Consider the following 21,746-nt stretch of genomic DNA (forward strand, 5'->3'; position numbering starts at 1 on the left):
GTCAGGTATCTAGGTGTTTCACTGACCATAGACAAACAAATGGTAAAACAAGATGATTTTGGTCCTTTTGTAGACAAATTGTGTGATCAATTACAGCGCTAAATAATGCTGTGTCTGTCTACCGCAGACAGAATAGTGATGATTAAGATGCTGTGAAAATTCCTTTATCTGTTCCATTACATTCTCGTCCGACTTGTGAAGGATTTTTACTTAAATCGAGATCTCTACTGCCAAGATTGGTTAAACTGGGAGGCTATAACATTACCTTATGAAAAAGGAGTATTTGTAGTGCCGGATTTAGAAAGATACTACCATGCTGCACAATCTCACTATGACGTATTCTGGTATCAGACAAACTGCCAAGCACTGCACCTCCTGATCGAAGCCAACCAAGCAGACAGAAGAACTGCGCACCCTAAACTGACACTGCTTACACAAATGGTGTGGTGCATCAATTGGCCCTTGTGGATAATGGCGAACAGAGCTGCTAAGAGGCCACCATCCTCTCCGGCATGCCCAATACTGAATAATCCCTGTCTTTCCCGACCCTTGACAAGGGGGTGGTCCGCAGACTGAGCATCAATGGATATACTAAAATGGGACCGTGTTCACTGATGGTAAATTTAATTCATTAAACTGGTTCATGGATACGAGGGCAACACCACCTATAGACACATTGGGTTATCTTCGATTGCGCTTCTCCAGTGAGGTGAAATAACTCTCTTTCACAGGTGAAACATAAGAGTTTATCCTGCTAACACAGCTAATCATGAGCCCTGGTGTGCGTAGAATAATCTCTAAGCTCTACAAAGTATACACAGAGCACTGCACCACACCCTACCATACAGCCTTAAAAGAAAATGGGTTGCTGACTTGGAGATGGATGTAGACCTAGAGAAATGTAAATATTGTTGTGGTCAAGCCAAACTTATTTTAATCATCTTTAGACACAAACTAATTAATTTTAAATTCCTTAGCAGGCTGTATTGCAGTCCCAATTATTTACATAAAATGAATCCAGATTGCTCTGCCCAACGCGCTAGATGTATGTACAAACCAGCAGGCTTCTTCCACTTGGCTTGGAGTGTCCACCTATTAGATAGTATGGGAGGAGGTGGTGCATATTAAAAGTGACATATTTGAATCAAGCATGGACTGCACCCCGATGGTTACACTGCTAGGATATGATAAATCACTCCCCAAGTTTACGAGGAGATTGGTGGCTGTACCACTATTGTTAGCAAAGCGCAGACTGTTGAGATGTTGAATAAGAATTCAATCGCTCAAGATTAAAGACAGATGTTGCTATCAGTAACAAAGGAGCTGAGAACTATGCTGAAAACAAGCATTGCAGGACTGACCCTGAGACATATGGGCTCCCCATAGGACCTGTCTAGCCCTGAAGCAAGATGAGAATGCCACCATCATGGAGAACACACCCTCTTGTAATTAATGTAATACTGATGCCCTATGTATGCTTGTCTAAACTGTCCAGTATATTACAGTTCCACTTTTACTATGCACACTAGAGAGATGTGTGTGAAAGTGACAAAATGTAATGATGGAGGCAACTGTTATGATATTTGAACCCTCTACACAAAGTGATACATCAGTTTTCACTATATGCACCTCTTTCAGTATGATGTTATGTTTTTGTTTGTGATGCTAATATTCACATTTTTTATGTATGATATACTTTAAAAAAAGTTCTAGCTCAATGCAGACTCTGAACAATACACAGAACCTAATGGACACCCTATAGAATAAATAAAACTAGCACTACTAAGGACTAAGCAATGAAGGAATAGAGTAGGCCATACAAGGGACTTCTCATATATGTTCTTGGACTGTAAATATGTGCAACAAGTTTGGAACAGTATACAATCTCACATGTCCAGCTCAAACTTGACTTCTATACGATTTCATTGCAAGTATTTGCATCACCCACCTTGAATCCTCCTTCCAATACCCCCCTTGAATCAAAGATCTATGACTAATGGATTTGGCCCCGCGCATGGGAGATAATACAGTATTATGAGAGTGTAAAGGCCCCAAATTCATATCCTTTCACAAATGTTGGCTATGCTTCACAAGGAAAGTCAACAATATGATATTCAATTCATTTTGCATGCAAATCTTCAAACACCTATGTGATAAAATGGATCAACATATGCAGAAAGATGATCCACTGTGAGAGACATCCCATTTATCACTAAATAATTCCACCATGATAGCCCACTTAGCATACAATGTTATATCTCAACTACATGTCTGAAATAGATATGATCTCATGTCTCTCTCCTTTATGTCTATGAACTCACTGGTGTTATGAAGTGTTATCTGTGCACATATCCAGACCCTCTTCTATTCTTTATGAATCTGTTATTTGACGTACCTCACCTAACTAATGTAATAATCATTGGTGACAGGAGAAACGTGATATTGCCTATGCTACTACACTACCGGATAATCTACAATGGTCAATCGTTCTAAGCAATACATCAAATGTGATATATTTCCATGTCTCTCTCTCTGTTGTTTTAATATTCGGAAAACCAATAAAATGTCCTCAAATAAAAAAAATAATTCTAGATGTTATTTTAACTCTGTTAAAATCATCTGTTATTGACTTTAGTTGCTTCAAGAAGGTGTTTCCCATGAATATGGAGTATGCGGAAAAACTCATAAACTGGTGGTAGTTTATAGCACCTGATAAATTCTGACTTAGCGGAATCAAATTTTATCGGGTGTGATAAACGATGCACCAATCAACATCCCTTTCGTAATGGGGGCATATTTGTCCTGTTTCAGTCAAAGAAACCCAAAAGTTTTACAATCACTGATTAACAGCCCATTCGTAATGAGTGTCTATTTGTTAGGTTGTTTCAGTCCTAGGAACCCACAAGTTTTTCAATCAACTATAGACCACAAGTTGGTTGTTCATAAGGGGCGTCAGTCCAGGTTTGGTGGAAAATGTCACAGTGACACAGGCACCACTCTGCGGAACCAAATGCCAGCCCAGTTTTACAAACGTTTTCAAATATAAAGAAGATGCATCTGTTTAATTATTCTGGTAGAGCACGAGCTGGATAGCAATGGTATTGTTGTCTGGTGATTCTTTACAAATCAATTTCAAGGAAGCCGCATTGGTAAACAAATAGCAACTTTCTGCATTTGCCCCATATATTAACAAAACGTGTTCTACGGATGGAAACACGTCTGCATAATACATCTGCACAGCAGCAGGAAAAAGAGGTCAGAGATCAGTATCTGGGTCCAAAGTGAAATACTTGAGGTTAGAGTCTGAGTCTTAGATCTCGTATGTGAAAAACTAAGATAATGATCGAAGCTACCATTACGAGGCCTAGACATCTACACTGATTGCAGTGTCTGCATTTAGAGAGAATACAATTGGATGACAAATACATGAGAGAGTGGGAACAAAAAAGAAGGAGTAGGCATGACAAAGACACTCAAGGGAGTAAAAAGACAACTGACAGACAGGTGGGGAGGCATAGAGATAAATAATAAAGCTGGAAAGTCAAGGTGGAAAGAAAGTAATAAAGAATGGGTAAAAAGAAGTTAAGCAAGACAAATGAGTGATAAGAAATGGAGATATTGAGAAGACAGAAAAAACAGAGGAAAGGCACTTAAGGAAGAAAGAGTAAAGGACACAAGAAAGATCCTAGTATTAGGGTTGCACCCAGGCAATATAGAAAACCCTAAAGAAGATGACTGGGCTTCCTATGCAGACTTTGGCCTGCGCTAATATTGCCGAAGGACATTTTGCATAGCAGCGCTTAATTAAACAGCGCTGCAGGTGGCAAAATACCTGTGGACAGGGCAGCAAGGACCCCCCATTAAAGAAAAAGGCAATCAATGCTGGCGTCTAGAGCATGTTGGTGTTTGTCCCTCGTTGAAATGTCGGCAAATAGAATGGGCCAGCCTATTAGTCGGAGGGAAAAATACAGAGAGCAACAAAGAGGCACAAATGAAAGAGAAAGATGTGAATGAAAGTGAAACTTGAGGGAACGAAAACCTAAAACAAAAGGCCAAGAAGATGATGGTAAGAGTGAAATGGAGTTACCAGGGATAGAGAAATTGAGTTTTAAGTAAAAGGGAACAACTGTGGAAACCTACTGAAAAAAGAACATTGCATTAATAAAACGGTCAAAGTAAGATATTGGGAAGTGTGATGAAAAAAAAGACTAAGTGAAATTAGAAATAAGTAAGTAAATAAATGGCACAAAGCTACAGAACGAGGAAGAAGAACCAGAAGACCTGATCTCTGTTAACACAAACCACAAATGGTTTAGAGGCAAGAGAAACCCTTTCAACAAAGGACAAGGCACTTCACATACTCTTTTGTGGAGTGAGGTATTTAAAGCTCAGCATGTTCTTTCAATATGCCGCTCCACCATTTTGGGCAGGAAGATCTCTAGAAAGTGAAAGAAGTCCTGGAAAAGGTGGTGCTCATCTTGCAAGGGTATGAAGGTGGCGCTGATCCTTGAGTCCTGCATTAAACCTGCCCGACTGACTACCAAGTTGAAGCTCAGCAGTGGTTGAGACACCACAGAATGCCCTTCTTGACACACAATAGCATCTGTCACCTTGCCTTCTATATCTAGGCTATCAGCCTCTATGGTAGTCTCAGGTAGAGAAGCACCAGTTGCTGCGTTCCGCAGCACCCTCCGCATCTTTCGACGCCCAAGCCAGACCCGATGCCACAGATCACAGTGCCAGCTCAATTCTGCAGCTTGGATTTCCTGGTCATCTAACCTTTGCCTCTTGGGTGCTGGTAGCTCAGACTCCTTCCCATCCAGAGTGTGCTTGGTCCCTATTTGCTGCTGTGGACTAAGAGGCACCAGTATTTTGGGATCAGGCATCCTGGGTTGGGCCTCAGTCACACATGTAGATTTCCTTTGCAGATCCTTTGTCTGGGAAATAGTACCATGGGAGAGGTTCTGGGAAGTGTTTTGATAATTCATTATGTTGTTCTGGCAGTCCATCACATTGGCAGTGATCAGTTGTGTACCTAGAGGCACTGTGCTTTGGGGACCGGTCTTGTCTACAAGGAGCTGGCATGGAACTGATAATATAGGTGTCTGAGGAATGGTCACGGCTGCAGGGATCTGTTGACGATCCAGACACAATGTAGTGTGGGAATCATTTACAAATGGAGGTATCTGGCAAGGGCAAAGAGGCTTTGTGGTTTCCTCATGAGTCACATCCATAGCAATCTCTTGCTGATGAGGGTCCTCAACCACTGAGATAATTTGGTCACCAGTGTTGTTAGAGATGTTTTCAGTGTCCAGAAACCTTGTAGTTTTAGAATCTAATGCTTCTGCTGGACGGTCTGCAGAATCCATGGCTTGGAGATTAGTCAGAACAATTTTGGGATCAGTTAAAACTGACTGTTTGGTTGTATCATCATTTGGATCAGTAGGGAGTTTGTCAGTATTTTCTGTCAAGTGGCATTTCAGCACATGCTCTAACACAAACCGCAGACCGGCACACACCTTGTTCCACCACACACCTTGGATGTCCCTTGTGCCAGACAACTGTTTTAGACTTGCCTCTGATAAGACTGAGACTTTGAAGGGGAAAGGGATCTCTAGCCCACTTGGGACCAATTCTCCCGCTAATGAGGGGGCAGGTGAAGACTCCGTGCTGCCTGAGGGCTGAAAGAGCCGTGTCAGTCCCCATGCCTTGCCTTTGCTAGACTTGCGCTGGTACTGTAAACTGCGGCAGTACTTGGCTCCCTCCTGGCACCTTCTTTGCAGGCGCAGTGCTGTCTTCTCATTCACGTTGCCGGCTACATTGTGGCTAAGCTCAAAGGGGTCCTGGATGTTTAGGACTCCAAGCTTCAGCTTGGTGTTGGCATCTGTAGACACAAAGTCAGCTACAGGGAGCACACGGCCTTCCCATAGTGAAATAACTGTGCCAGCAAAGTCAAAGTCTGCAAAGAAGCAGAAAAACTCTGACAGCAGAGAACCTGCAAAGAAGGAAAGAGAAGTTAGTACATAAATAGTGCATCCAGTTGTACAGATTAACAGAATATCTACCCAACTAATGCTACTCGGTAGCAGCAATTATTCTATTGTTATAAATCTGTGGAGGATTCCTTGTAGAAGAAATACAATTACCAGATATTTACAAAACTAAGGGTTGGTTATCGTGATGACATAGACTCCATACTAGAAACAGCATTTTATATATGTAATATGCATACACCGAAACAATTCTAGCACTTTTAGAAAATGTGGCATTTTTGGCTGGTAAATTAAATTTAACATTACGGTTTTGAAAGATTAAAGTTTGAATTATAATTGAATTGAGTTGTAAAGCTACAATCACAGATTAACCAGTGCCAGTTAATTATATTCCATTTCTTCTCCGTTCCTTTCCAGAGCCATACATATTTGTGGGGACAGCCACACTATATTAATTCCTAGATTTGCTCCAAAAAAAAGATTGTGAAAAATACATTAATGTAAAGTTCTTGGGCTACCAATCTGCCAAATCAACGTGCTGCAATTGGTAAACAGCAGAAGAATTTTGAACGTCTTGTAGTCTCTAGATGTTTAAAAGGTATACCTTCTAAAGTGTCAGAATGACCCAGACTAACCCAACCATGTGGCCATTACATTAGAGATCATATTCCAATGATGAGGAGTCAGACCTCACATTACCGAATAGTTGCTTACAAAAGCAACATAAAAGAGGACATTCAGATACAGATTGAAAGGGTTGTTAAGATTATTGAGGGGATCGTAATTCCAACTGTGGATAAAGGTATGAGATATGTGGGCTATGACTATCCCATACAGAATCCAGGAAGAGTAAAAGGCATCTGACTACAAGTCTGCAATCGAAACTAATAACATACAATTTGTCCATGTCATATTTAAACAGACCAAAGAAAAAATAACTAGAATGCCTAATGTGCAAAATACAATTATTTTAATTTAAAGTATTACATCTGTAAAGAATACAATAACGTGGTAGGACCCAATTTAGCATTAAAAAAAAAATGAGTCAAATTAATTAAATCACTGACTAAAGTGCATATAGGGACACTGACACCACTACTTAAATTAAGGAATGTTGTAAAACTAATCTTGATTTCACTTCATAAAAACATTGTACACCCACAGTTAAATGGCAATGACATTGCCAATCAATCTAAGAACAAATTGACCAGCAGAAAGTCCTCATCATGGCTTGGGAAAATTCTGCTTCCTTAGCCTTGCATGTTTTATGTATGGCCCTTTTTCCCTCCAGGTGGCTCACCATTCACAGACCACCACTAGAAATCCTTCAGATTTGTTTGGATTGACAGAATGGTTATCTGCTGTCGGCGGAGGTACCCAAGATGGACCCAAATTATTGGTTAGGGCAGCTACTTAAAAATCTTGCCCAAGGCTAGAGTGTGTCTGGTAGTCAATATGCACAGGCCCTTTTTAACATTTCCCCTGTAAACGGACTACTTAATGGTCCTTCTTGTTTGCAGGTCCATCCACATACCAGATCATGTGCCCTTTTTTTAAGAAGTACATATGTTGGTATGTGGGATATGATGTTCCCGGGTTAACTGAAGAATAACAGGGTCCATTTAGGCCCTGTGGTTTTGTTGTACAAAAATATGGTCTCCTTTTTGTTGAGGAGGCTGTGTCGAACCCGGATATACCAGCATACGCATACAACTTTCCTGTCCCCGCACTGGAACTTATATATCTTGTGTTTGGGGAAAGTTCCCCTTGCTCTCTGGAGGTTACCATTTCTTAAAGAACCTCAACTATCACTCATTTCCTCTGTTATTGTCATCTTCCATTGCAACAGAAAGACATGCAGGCCAGTTTGCAGTGGCACTAGATCGAGCTGTTGTTTCCCAACTGGCCAAATGGGATAAAATACTCCAGCTGTATGTATGTGGCATTTATGTAGTTCAAATGTAGCTGAAAGATACTGGAATATTGTACAGGGTTGAGGTCAGAGAAACAATTAGAGTGAATCCAGGCACGTGGTGCTTGGTTCTGAGGGGGGAGGTGAACTATTTACTGTATCGTGATATGGGTTCCGGAGTACTGTACTACTCGCCGAAAAAGTGATTCAACACCCCATCAGGGGTAGCAAGTATTATATAAATGCAAACTTTTTCCCTCTTCTATCCCTCCACTATCCTTCTGAATCCCAAAAACTGACTAACATATCCACTACTCAAATTACTTTCATATTTCACTATACCAATTCTCCACTAATCCTTTATGGGATTCGGAGTAGTGTGCTACTCGCCGAAAAAGTGCTTTGTCGCCTCGTCGGGGGTAGTAAGCGCTATATAAATGCAATTACGATACAATATTGTGTTCTTTAAAGAAATGGGACTTCAGCGCTTTCCTAAATTCAAGACATTGTCTCCTTCACCAACCTTCAGTGACGATTTGGTATGTCATGCTTAGAGTGGGTTCTTTTTGCTCATTTGGGAGGATTCAATGGCATCAAAATCTCCTAAGAACATTGCAACCGTTGTCCAGTGAGACAAATCTCAACAGAGAAAAGAGTGACTCTTATGACTGCAGTGTAGCAACACAGCCACCGATAACTGGTGGGAGCACTGGGTGATATTTATCAGTGGATGAGATTGTGAACTGTGCTATTGACTTCAGGGGATTGTGCTCCCCAACGTGCATTAAGAACATCCTCATTGAAGTAAGTGTTCAATAGTCTGTGAGCCTCAGTTCTGTATTAGCTGGGAACTAATTGCAAACATCTCCATAAGCTTGCTTTGGCTACAGCCTCCAACTTTAAGTGAAATTCTTGTATTTAACTCAAAGGTACTATAATATTGTTTGGGGTTATATCTCAGGCTAGGAATGAGCTAGTTAAGTAGGCTCCATTATTATAGGTGTGGTACTTAGTTTTATGTGTATTAAAGTACTTTTCTTTTGTAGTGTAAAACACTGGCTGGGCATCAGTAATTGAGTGATATTCTAATGTTTTACTGTGTTCTGATCTTCTAACCCTTTTCACTTCCTCAAGTAAACCTTGGACTTCTCTGCCTCATTACCAATGAGATTTAAGTGCTGTACACTGAGCCCAGAACACCAGTGGGAAACAACTTTAAATGTCACAATTGCAGCCTAGGTTGGTCTAGTAGCACCAGAACCAGGTTTCACATTGGCTGACAAGTGGCCTGGATCACTAGACTTTAGTTTCAATGAATTCCAATACCACCAAGTTCAGTGCGCAAAAATGAAGCCTATACATAAGATAGCTGAATGAAAGTGGGAACAATTCAAACGCAGGCAATGACACTAAAGAGAATGAGCAAGATGTGCAGTGCAAAGTAACACCTAAATGTTGAAGGCACAGTTTAACGAAGGGTACCTTTGATTTAGGGATGAGGACCAGTGAGAAAACTCGAGAGAAATGCACTTGCCCGGCAGAGTCCCTAGGTACTAGTCTCCCGGATACTCTCTCTCTCCTATCTTTAAGGAAGTTAACCTCTCCATCCCAGAGGTCAACATCCTGGGAGCATTTGGAGCTGAAATGGTGAATCTTTGACAGATAAAGCTTGATGTTCAAAAAGGCTCAGCTTTACAGCAAGAGAAGAATGGCTTGCAAGATGGTGAAACTAACTAGAATGCCAGTATTAAGAAAGATAAGTGAAGGAAGACAGGAGAGGTCCTGGAAGGAAAAAAAGGCAGTGGGAAGAGAGAGAATAAGAAAGACAGAAAGCAGTTAAGTCCCCCCCCCCCCCCTCTTGAAATCAGGAAACTCTTACACTTCTAAGGCTTCTGAGAACGTTCCTAAGGACATAGTACCCACGTACATTTATAAGTCATTATGTTATGGGTTGGCTGCACACACGCAAGATGGCTTGCAAGGCTCGGAATGTAGACTGTAAAGCTAAATGCTACTCTACTGTGATTGGGACGTTTGGGTTGTCTCAAGCCCAAAAGCAAGCCAATGTAAGCATGCCATCTGGTACATGAGGTTCAGAGGGGGTGTAAAATGTGGGTGGGTGTAAACGATTTTCAAACATTGAATGGATTTAATGGTCGCTGAAAACCTTCAGGAGTCATCTTCAGTACCTCTAGGAAAATATTTATCTGACCACAGAGACCGATCCCAAGCAACCAGCTATTATGGCAGATAAATGACTGATTAACAGGGTGAAGAGAAGGGGTTGAATCAGCTGTGCTCTAGCAGAGAAGAACTCTGTGAGAAAGTGCCATCTTTCTTGCCTGGTATGCCCCCACTTTTTGCTTAATTGCTGAATGTACTTTGACTGAGTGTGCCCTGGACTCCTGCCAATCGGGTGCCCAGAGCCTATGTTCCTTCCCTAAAACCCAAATGGGCAAACCCTGGCCACATGTCAGCTCCTGGGAAATGGTACCATAGGTACCCAGGGCCTTGTGACCAGGGAAGGCCTCTAAGAGCTGCAGCACTCATTGTGCCACCCTTAGATGCCCTGTACCCTAACACAACCACACTGCCCTTGCAGGCTGAGTGTCTGGGTACAAGACAAAACAGAGTCGACATGGCGCACATCCCTGTGTGCCATGCCCGCAACCTACACTGTCCTGGCATACATCAGCCACCCCTCTAGCTGGGTGCCCTATGCCAGTGGTGTGGGCACAGGAGCATGAGCCCTGTGCCCCTACAGTACCCAGGTCCATTCCATGGCACTGTAAGTGCAGTGCTGCCATTTAAGAGTACATGGTGCTGAGAGCTCATCAAACACAAACTCCACAGCACCATAATGGCAACACTGAAGACTGAGAAGTTTGGTATCAAACTTCTCAGCACATTAAACCCACACTGATGCCAGTGTGGGATTTAATGTACAAAGCACTACAGAGGGCATCTTAGAGATGCCCCCTGAAACCTAACCTACAATCCACGTCTTGTCTGAGAGGCTGCCTAGGCTGCCACACAGCAGACATGTTGCTGGACCCCTGGGTGGAGAGCCCCCCGCTCTCCTGGGCCTGCAACAATGCACATCCTGGGCGAGGTGCTTGGTCTCCTCCCCCAGGATGGGAAGGGGGAAGCTTCAAAGGCATGCCGCCTTTGTGAGCTTCTCCAGGCCACTTGCTGTACTCAGCAACTGGCCCCCACCAGTTCTGACCCTCACTCTGGAGGGGGGGAATGGCCGGAAACTCCAAGTAAGGACAGGGGATGTGCCAGCCCTGCCAACCCCACCCCTCAGGTGGGGGAGGCGAGGTGAAGCACATCTCTGAGCTCTCGCCATCTTCAAGATGGGGAGCCCTACCCAATCAGGTCTAGGCCACTGCCCCCCTCCCACAGGAGAATGGCGGGATAGGGGGTGTACCCACCCAGGACAGGGACCCAGAGGTCCCTGCCCTTTACCTACCTGTAACGCCGCTAAATTTAGTATTTAGGGGCACCCTGAACCTTCCTTCCCCAGATTCCAGATTCTAAACTAGCAAAGAAGAACAAGAAGAAAGAAGACCTGCCGTGCAGCTGCTAAGAAGAGGAAGACACCAACTGCTTTGGCCCCAGCCCTACCGGCCTGTCGACCCTCGAACCTGCTAAATCCCGGCACCTCCTGTGGCCAGCAACCTCACAAACCCCAGAGGACCTGGCTACCTTGTGACTCTGAGCACCTGGGACTCCAACGAGCAGTGGCTCTGCTCAAAGCAAGTTTCTAACCCCTGGTATCAGCCCGGAACCGCAAACCCTGCACACTCTGCACACGCTAAGCCTGGCCTGTGCCGGAGTGGACAAAGACCCCGAGGACGTCCACCCAGCGACTGTGACCCCGAATCCAGCACCCAAGGCCCCACCTCGACGCTCCGGACGACGCCTGCAGCCTCAGAACCATGGACCCCCCCCCAACCGCGATCAACAGAGGGTAAGATTTCCCGACATCAAAAGGCACCCCTGCACCCTGCGGCCCCCTGTGCCCGACTCCTGGGTACCTACCTATCCTCCAACTACCCAACTTACCTCTTGAAGTGGTGGTGGCACTTGAAGAATCTTCGTTCCCAAGCTTACAGCCTTTGTTCGTCCTGGAGCTTTCCCATTGAAATCCATTGAGCGCCCGAAGGCTCAAAAGCACCCAGCCGCCCGAGTGGCCCTGGCAGTGCAACTTCTACTCCTACCTACTTCCCCATTTGCCCTGAGCAAGTGACCAGGAGCCCAGCTCCCACAGCCGCGTGGCCTGCTAGTCAGCAGCCACCAACCAAGGCCCCCCTGCCTCCCATAGGATAATATTAGGCCTAACTCACTCTGCACCCGGCTGCCCCTGTGCCGCTGAGGGTGTAACAACTGTACTTACCTGACCCTGGGAGACCTCTGAGTATATGCCCAGAACCTTAACTCTGCCAGTCGAGTACTTACCCAAAAGCCGACAACTCACTTTTCTTCCATAGGGTAACATTGACTGGCTTCTTCTGAAATTTGTGTGGAGTTTCTAAACTTTCAAATATTCACCTAAAATCAACTGAGTAATGAAAATGGAAATACTCACCTGCTATTAGGAGAGATCTCAGTGCTGGATCTTGGTGCCCAGCACTGACCCTGAAAAGTACTTACAACCGTACTTACCACTAACTAAATTTTCTCCCATAGGAAACCATTGACTGTTTTTCTGTGAAATTTCTAATGTCAATTTTTGCAAACTACAAATATTCTTTAAAAATCGTACCAACTTTGAAAACGCAATTACTTACCTGTTTTAGATAGATGCCCCAGTACTGAACCTAGGAGCCCAGCACTGAATTACAAAAGTAACGAGAACATACTTTACCCATAACTTGAATTTTCTCCCATAGGAAACCATTGACTGTTTTCTATGAAATTTCTTCTGTCGATTTTGCAAACTTATAAATATTCCTTAAAAATCGCCTGTGTAACTTAAACGCAGTTTCTCAACTGCTTACAGGTGGTACACTAGTGCTGGATCTAGGATCCAACACTGACCTAGAAAAAGTAACCATAACCCCACTTACCTGCTAAGTGAATTTCCTTCCATAGGATAACATTGGTAATTTGATTAGCAAAAGTTTTCAAGTGTCAACTTTTAAAATAGCAAACTATTGCTTAAAAATCACAACAGTAACTAAAACGAATTTACTCACTTGTTTCCAAGAACTGTCCCAGGACTGAATCTAGGATCCAGTCCTGGAGTTAGAAAAGTAATCCTGAAAGTAATCAAGTGCACATAACTTAAAATTCCCATTGAACTCGATGTATTATTGTGTTTGAAATTGTTTTGCCTATTGCAACAAAACTAACTATTATCTGCAAAAGTCAATTGCCTATTGCAAATTATTTAACTAAAGCATCTCATTCTGAGAAAGTATATTTTGATACCTATTGTTGGTTCTAAAATAAAACAACCATATATTTTTTATACAAACCATTGGCCTAGAGTTCAGTTCTTGAGTGTGTGAGACCATTTGCTGACTGAGTGTGTTCAACAAATGCTTTACACTGTCCTCTGATACTGCCTTACTGCTCGACCAAGCTACCACTTTAGAGAGTAAGGGTATATCCAACTTTAACCTCTGCCAAACCTCTGGGGACTGTGGACTCTGTACACACTGTACCTATTTGGGAACAGTATATACAGAGCCACTTTCTCACAAACTCCCACCAGCATTGTGAGTTAGGAAGGCCAGATTAGGGGGAAAAGCCCTGTCCCATCTAGGCCCCCGATATTGGAACGAGCTCCCCCTACATTTGAGACAATGCCCTGATCATTTGCAATTTAGGAAGCTGCTCAAGACTACTCTTTTCTGTCTCTTGATTCAGCTGTAGTAGCACTACATTCAAGCTGCCCGTCCGAAGCGCAGAGATACCCCTCCGTTTGTCGATTCAGGCGCTAAATAAATACATTGTCAAAACTGAAGGAAAATGCCTCAGTGGCTTCCAGCCAGGACATAAGCCAAAGGGGTACTCTGGTCAGTCCCACCAAGGGAGTGGAGGGACTGAGTTATCCTCTCCTCCAAGGATAGTTTATTGCTTCCTGTGCAACCCTGTGGTATAGTACGAGAAGAATTGCCTGGTCACAGGCCAGTACCAACAGTTCCACTGAGAGCCCGTGTGCTTCTGTGGGGACAGGCATATGTCAGGGTCCTTGGGAGACTAAGATGCATACATGCACATTCACCTTAAATTAATGGGTTCTGAGTGACACGAGTATCAAAGGGAGGAAAGCCGTGGCACTGGGAGAAATTGCCATCCACTGGGTACAGTTGAGCGGGTTTTTCTCAAACCAGAGGAAATCATCTTAGTCCAAGAACTATGCTCTAGAACCCATTGATGGGGATATGGGCTACCATATTGCCAAGGTGGAGATGGCAGTAAATGTCAGGACAGCTACAGTCCATGTAGGGATGGGAGATAAGCCGGGGGCTGTGGGCCTGCTTGGGAATGATTTCATCAAACTCAGCCTCCTGCAAGACACAAGCTTGGTACATGCCAGTGTTTGCTTCACTTTTCATCCTTCTGATGGTGGCCAGTGAATTAGAGAATATTAATGCCAGTTATTGGAGTGCTTTGAAACAACTTCTATATGACATTAACGACAAGATGCTTTGATAGCTTTCACAAATGTGAAAAAATGCAGACTTTCATATTTATCTTTTTTGTAATATCTGTTTTTCAGTGAAAGTTTCAACTTAGTTCATCGAAAACAATGACCAAGAAATTCAAATCATAGTCAACATTCTGACTTGCCGCTGTGGGATGTTAATTTTTTTTACTATAAAGTGTCATTCTTTTTTGTAATAAAAGACTGAGACAGCAGCTAGGCAGATGCTAGTGGTAATAAGACTGGGACCTGCAGGAACAGCAGTGTTTTTTGGTTGTCTTTTTTCTTCTTATTTGCGGGATAGCTGATACTTTGTATTTGGCAAAGATTACGATACAAGAATGCCTTTTTCTGTTTTCAGTACAAGAAAACACTATTCATCTGCAGACACTAAAATCTTCCACTACATACAGGAATGAAAACTTGTAAAGCTGCTTTTATCCCGCTTAACCCCTGAAGGAAACAGTGATGTCTTTTGGAAACTTTGCTCTATTATTTCTGTTTTCGGTGATGTCTTTTGAGGATTTTGCTGCACTATTTCTATTTTTAGGTCACAGCCTACCAGACAGCGCATCTGTATGCGTTTGCTGAAGGCATGTTCGGGGCTTTCAGAAAGTTGACCTAGGAATGCATTCCGCCTGTTGCTTGCTATTATTGGCTTTGCAGATTGTAACTCACGTTTTCTTGATTTCCATTTGCTGGCTTTATTTGCTTTAAGCTGTCCAGGTTCCGTTCGTCCCTTCTGTTGCCTAAACCATATTTACGGTTTTATTCCACAAACTCGCTTTCTGTAAACAGGCTTGAAAATCTTGTTCTTAGATCGTCACGTTTGCTATGCATTCAAAGACTTAGGTCAAATGTTAGGTGCTGTCTTTGGAGAGCACTTGTCTACTTTTCTTTCTCTCACTTCACTATGAGAGAATTTATATGACAATCTTGCAGGATACTGGGGGTAGGTAGGAAAGAGTTTTTTCTAGTACACAACAACATTTAAATGAACTGTGAAAGTATTTCAGAATATAGCAGAATAAGGAACACAAATGAAGCACATTTTTTGTTATTTCTGAAGTGCGTTGGAAACAAACTTTAATATGATCAAAATAAATCATTACACGGAGGTGATGCAATTTCCACACATTTTCGTCTGTGTACTATATAGTTTTAATAGTAAAAGTGTATATCTGTGCAAATGTAATGGTCATGTCAATTGAAAATGTGTTGTCTGTAATGGCAGTGTGATACCACACCATACATACTCCACTCTTTACCACTCCACTTTACAACATGCCACTGCACTCTACATCACTGCACTCTGCACCATTGCACTCGGCACCACTGCGCTTTACATCACTCCACTTTACAAAAAAGTGTAATACTACCCGGTCCCTTTTGGTCCACCTAGGGTAACTCTCACACATTGTGGATCACTCCACTTTGCGCCACTCCACACTACACCTCTCTACTCTACCCTCTACCACTGTACTCTATGCACATGCACTCTTCGCCACTGCACTCTACACCACTCCAGTCTTGGCCACGCCAATCTACTTTGCACTACTCCACTCTACGCCGCTGTATTCTATGCCACTCTGCAACACTGCACTCTAGGCCAATACACTCTATGCCAATGCAGTTTACTTTGTAACATTCAACTCTATGCCCCTGCACTCTACGACAATCTACTGTACGCCACTCTAATCTAATCTGCACCACTGCACTCTAGGCCATTACACTCTATGCCACTCTACGCAACTGCACTCTATCCTGCACCACTCCACTCTAGTACACTTCACTTTACTATGAAACAATCTACTCTACACCACTGCACTCTACTCCACTCTTCCCCACTCCAGCCACTGCACTCTACGCCACTCTGCTCTTAACCACTGCACTCTGCACCACTGCACGCTCCACAACTGCACTCTGTCACTGCACTGTATAGTGGCCACTGCACTATACTCTGCATCACTGAACTCTACGCCACTCTACACCACTGCACTCTGACACGCTACTCTGCAACACTGCAATCTCCGCCACTGAACTCTATGCCACTTTACTTTGCACTACTCCACTCTGCACTACTCCACTGCGCTCTACTCCACTGTGCCACTCTACACCACTCTATGCCACGGCACTCTAAGCCACTCAAGTCTTCTCTGCGCCACTGCCCTCTGCATCACTCAAGTCTACACCACTCCACACTACTCTACGCCACTCCACTCTACTATGCACTACTCTAATCAACGCCAATGAATTATAGGACTCTGCATTGTACGCCACTGAATTCAATGCCATTGCATTCTATGCCACTATACTCTGCAACACTCTACACCAATGCACTCTACACCAGTACACTCTATGCCACTGCACTGTACACTACTCCACACTATGCCACTACAATACATGCCACTCTCTGCCACTCCACTCTACAGGACTCTACTCCACTCTTCATCATTCCATTCTACAACACTCCATGCCACTCTTCTCTACGCCACTAACTATTAGCCATGCTAAACAGCAGCCACACTGGTGTACAACATGGCTAAAACACATTAGCAAAGCCAATAGCTCTTGCTTAGGCGAGACCTATTTGCTTTGCCGATGCTGGTTTGTTTTTGACACACATTTATTTGTTGGATTTTGATTTCAAAGCAACAATTCGACTGTATAAACTAAAGGCAAACGTTTAGATTCACTATTTATAATTTTATGGGGGAAATAAATGAGCCACGTCTGTTTACAATGGATTTGCATTGTGCTGACAAAATACAGACTGCTGGCAGCGGATTTATCATCATTAACTATATGACGTCTGAGCAAGTGTCCACGCTCCAAACGTCTCCGTGCACGGCATCAAGTGAGAAGCTGGGCCACTGAGTAGGTGCAGAGCATAGATGGCACTGTGCTGCTAACTACAGTCAACCTTCCCTGTGTAGACGGATTCTTCTGACAGGAGCGTTAGGCCAGTGTTTGACCCTCAGCTCCAAGAGCAAAGGAAATCGCATCTTCTGACTACTTTCTAGAGTGAAGAACGTTTCGTAATTGTATGAACCGTTCATAGACTCAGGCCTTCATTGGTTGGAACAAAGTTTGTGGTCCAGACAGATCTAAAAAGCTGTAAGGGACCGATCGCAATGAGGGATGAGAAGTCAAAGTTGTTCCAGTTGTCCATATCACTTCAAGGGCTGGACTTTCTTTTTGAGATATGTGAATTGATTTTCCATTTGAACAGCATTCAGTTCTAAACATAAAAAGGTCAAGTACAAAAGATAGATTACTAAATGTAGGAGATACCATCATATCAACAATATTTTGTTAGCATTACCAATTCCCTTCTAGGACTCATGAGATAATAACTTCTACTCTATGCTGCGTTTCCCCAACATCAGATACTGTATTTCAACTTTATTTATGTATTGCCTAACCGATAACCGCTCTGAACTCTCTCTGGTTTGTTTAGTAAAAAACAAGTTAATTGTCTTAGGAAACGCTCTTTCTGGTGGACACTCTACCTGCCACAGAATTCTCACCTTTAGAATCTCCCCATGTGCCAGACTGTATCTGGAAGATTTTAACAGCATTACTCCTGCATGCCAATGTGTGGCCTCCTGTGGCTCTGTGCCAACTTTGTTCAGCCCAGAAAGAGACGAACATAGCACCACCCCGCACGCTGTCAGTTTCTTTCATGACTATGTCCTTCTGTCTGCGCCGTCAGACATGGAGCCTAACAATAATCAATTGATAACAGTGTGCAGATTGCTAGATTGGAAAGGAGACCAGCCTACAGAAAGGGGAGGAGGGACAGCAGTGAGGAATCTGCAGTTACAGTATCCACCAGAAACAGTGTTATCATAGGTAAGAAACTTGTTCTGATAGATGCTTTTCAACACAGATTCCTCACTTTTCCCAAAGCAGTACTTCCCACGTTGGTGAATCTGAGAACTGGCTCGGATCAAGAAGTCCTGCAGGACCAAGTGAGCAAAATGCCCTTTCGGACAAACCTGACTCTCAAGGCAGGATTGCTTTGGTAATGTCTGTACAACGCCCATTTTGCAGCCCGACCGATATCAAGCACAGGCTTGGTGGAATCAGTCCTAAAACCCTCAGGCGCCGCCTTCTTGGTTACTGGATAGCAGATCTTAATCAGAGGGCAATCCACCTTGACAGAGTCCTTTTCTTCACTGCATTGCCTTTATTTGCCCCCAGAGAACTCTACAAAAAGCTGATTGTCTTTAGTGTGATAGATGGAGAAACTCACAGCTTTTTCAATATCCAGCCGATGCGAGTCTCTCCTCTTTTGAGGATTAAAGGAGGGCAAAGAATGTTGGAAGAGTGATGGATTGTCCAACATGAAAATCAGTTACAACTTTAGGCAAAAAGGCTGCCTTGGTCTGCACTACCACTTTGCCTGGACAATAGGTGTTACAAGTTGGCTGCACCGAGACATCTTGGAGTTAGCTCATGCGATTTGCCGAAGTCGCAGCAACCAGAATCAGTGGTCTTCATATTCAGGAGACGTAATGGTCAACTGTGCATACCTTCGAATGGCACATGGGGAGAATGAGAACCAAGTTAAGGGCTTTGGAAGAAATAAATGAGTCAAACATTTTAAAAACCTCATCACAAAGGGTGATTTGAACAGGGATGGTTAGTCCGGTAAACGTAAAAAGGGCAAAAGGGTAGACAGATGACCTTTAACTGTGCCCAGTGCAAATCCTTGCTTGCCACCAATAAAACAAAAATCAATAAATCCAACAGATTGGCCTGCAATGGATCAGTATTGCAGGTGCCACACTAGGCTACAAATGTTTCCCAATGCCCAGCGTAGATAGACTTAGTAGAAGGATGCCTTGTAGCAGGATGACTTCCACAACTTCAGTAAGAACATCAAATAAATGCTGTCAACTGTATCTTTATCCATGAAGGTACACACTGTGCAGGTTAAGGTGCAGGACCTTGCCCTTCTGCGACAGGATGTTCTCCCAGAGCACAAATCTGATTAGAGGACAGATGTTCATACCCAGAAGTTCCTCCTAACACACTCTTGTTGCCCAATCTGGAGCCACTTGGATGACTTGGCCCTAGTTGTTCCTGATCTTCTTCAGAACTCTGGGAAGGAGACGTAGCAGTAGATAGGCATACTAGCGTCATGTAGTCCACTCTATCTGGAATGCGTCTTTGAGACACAGCCTTCTTGGAAACTTCAGTTTGCAAATGTTTTGACATTGCACATTCGCTGTTGATGGTGAAAAGATCGAGCTAGGGTCCTCACCATTGCTGGAAGATTCCCTGTGCCACTTTGGATCCATTCATGATTTGCCGGGTGCTGCTGGTTTTGCTTGTCCACCCTGGCATTCAAAGATCCCGCTAGGTGGCTCACAACCAGGGAAATGCCTTGTCGCTTTGGCCAGCTCCTGAGGCAAAGCATCTTAGAGCGCAAGACCCCACCCACTGTCCTTGTTGAAGTACCTCATGGCAGTGGTGTTGATCGTGACAACTTGAAACAACCCCCTTCTAATGGACAGTAGGAAGGCCTTCAGTGCCAGTTAGATGGCCCACAACTCCAACAGACTGAAGTTCAAACAGGTCTCTGAGGTAGAACAGAGTGCTCTGATCTTCACCTCTCCCAGATGACCTTCCCATCACAGCAGTGATGCATCTGTCACCACCGTAAGCTCTGGGTGGGGCAGGGAGAGGGGTCTTCTGCTTGTCCAATTGCTGTTAAGCCACCAGGTCTTATACAGTTTCCTTCAAAACCTGGTTAGAATCCAATAAGTTCTCTTGGTGTTGAGACCGCTGAGACTTTAGGTTCCTCAGCAAAGACCACATATGCCACCTGGCATAGTCGATTAGCAGGATGCCAAGTGGCCCAGAAGCCTTAGAGTGACTCTCTCCAAGACCCAGGATGGAGGCTGTATCATCAGGATCATAGCCTGAATGCCCTGAACTCGCTGTGGTGAGGTCACGTGAGAGACCTGGGAATAGAAAACAGGTGAGTAACATCGAGATTTCAACCCATAAGTATGCAGTTGGGACATCACAGTAACAATTCAACATTCTGACTCCATATAGTGCAGATTGCAAGGCAGGATTGTCATGGCTGATTAACCTTTTAACACAAGGTAAGAGTGTGGGAGCTGGGTTGGATGAATTTATATTGAGATTGGCAGGGATGAGCAACTCTGCACTTATATACTCGTATTTCTTATAGGAGAGTGACTGTACTGCTATTATTAGGATGCACATTGAGGGTAAGTTAAAACCTGATGACTGTATGTGGCACCCTGTCACTAGAAAGGATACTGGTGAGAAGCGTTGTTTGGTTTAAAATGGATAGTTTTACTCTGAGATCCTCATATTGAAGTGAGAGCAGGTAATGTGATATCAGTGGACACATGGGGGGTTCTCTATATGCTGGTAATACATTGCTTACAGGTGTGTTTGATGGCAGCAGAACAATATACAGTGCTTTAAATAATGAATGTTTCACTGTGGAGGAAAACAGGAGTATATCAGATTGGATCTGCAGTGAAGGCTTGGTATTGCATTGTTCTTTAATTGATTTAGCACCTGTTTAGCAGATACACTCATCATTAAGGGATCTTTGTTTGTGTATAGCAATGATGGGGATTATTTACTCTCTGTAGGATAAGGACCTTCCTTTAGTCCACCACCAACGAAGACAACTAGACTGTAGCATGTTGCCATATAGAAGCTGCTTTAGCACTTGTGTATATAGGTATCCCCAAACTACTTCTAATCTAAAGATACAGTAATGGTTTCCTCGAGAGTGGGCTTACTAACTCACAACAAAGCATGTGGGTATATGAGACAGATAATGGCTGTTGCTTTCTACAGACATACTGATATATCAGTAACATTAACACACCCTCTGAGCCAATGGGAATCTTAGACAATGACTCTTGCTTCTTTCAAACATATCAGAATTCATTTCTCTAATCATGGCTTTACGACTGGGCTTGAGGTACCTAAAATAAACAGGCACCCTAGGTTTACATCAAGGTAATATATTATTTGTGTGTACCCTTACACCTCGATGTAGAAGTACATTATAGTTATTTTTGGAAATTATAATTAATTTCTGCTATATAAATTCTACCTGGTCTCCACTTTAGAGGAAACATTATGCTCGCTTTGAAGTTGTAAAGGTTTTGTGTTATAT

At 43.4% G+C, this 21,746-nt stretch overlaps 1 protein-coding gene across 1 annotated transcript in view; it reads right to left on the reverse strand.

Moving 5' to 3' along the window:
* Positions 1 to 3,033: 3,033 nt before the first annotated feature.
* The window catches only part of TUT1 (terminal uridylyl transferase 1, U6 snRNA-specific), a 348,086-nt gene continuing 329,373 nt past the window's right edge, over positions 3,034 to 21,746 (reverse strand). Inside the window, exon 10 of the mRNA XM_085626071.1 lies at positions 3,034 to 5,995. Coding sequence (XP_085482197.1) covers positions 4,389 to 5,995 — 1,607 coding nt within the window. The 3' untranslated portion in view covers positions 3,034 to 4,388. The remainder of the gene's footprint in view (positions 5,996 to 21,746) is intronic.

Source organism: Triturus cristatus, chromosome 9, assembly GCF_964204655.1.
Source record: "Triturus cristatus chromosome 9, aTriCri1.1, whole genome shotgun sequence".
Classification (NCBI taxonomy): domain Eukaryota; kingdom Metazoa; phylum Chordata; class Amphibia; order Caudata; family Salamandridae; genus Triturus; species Triturus cristatus.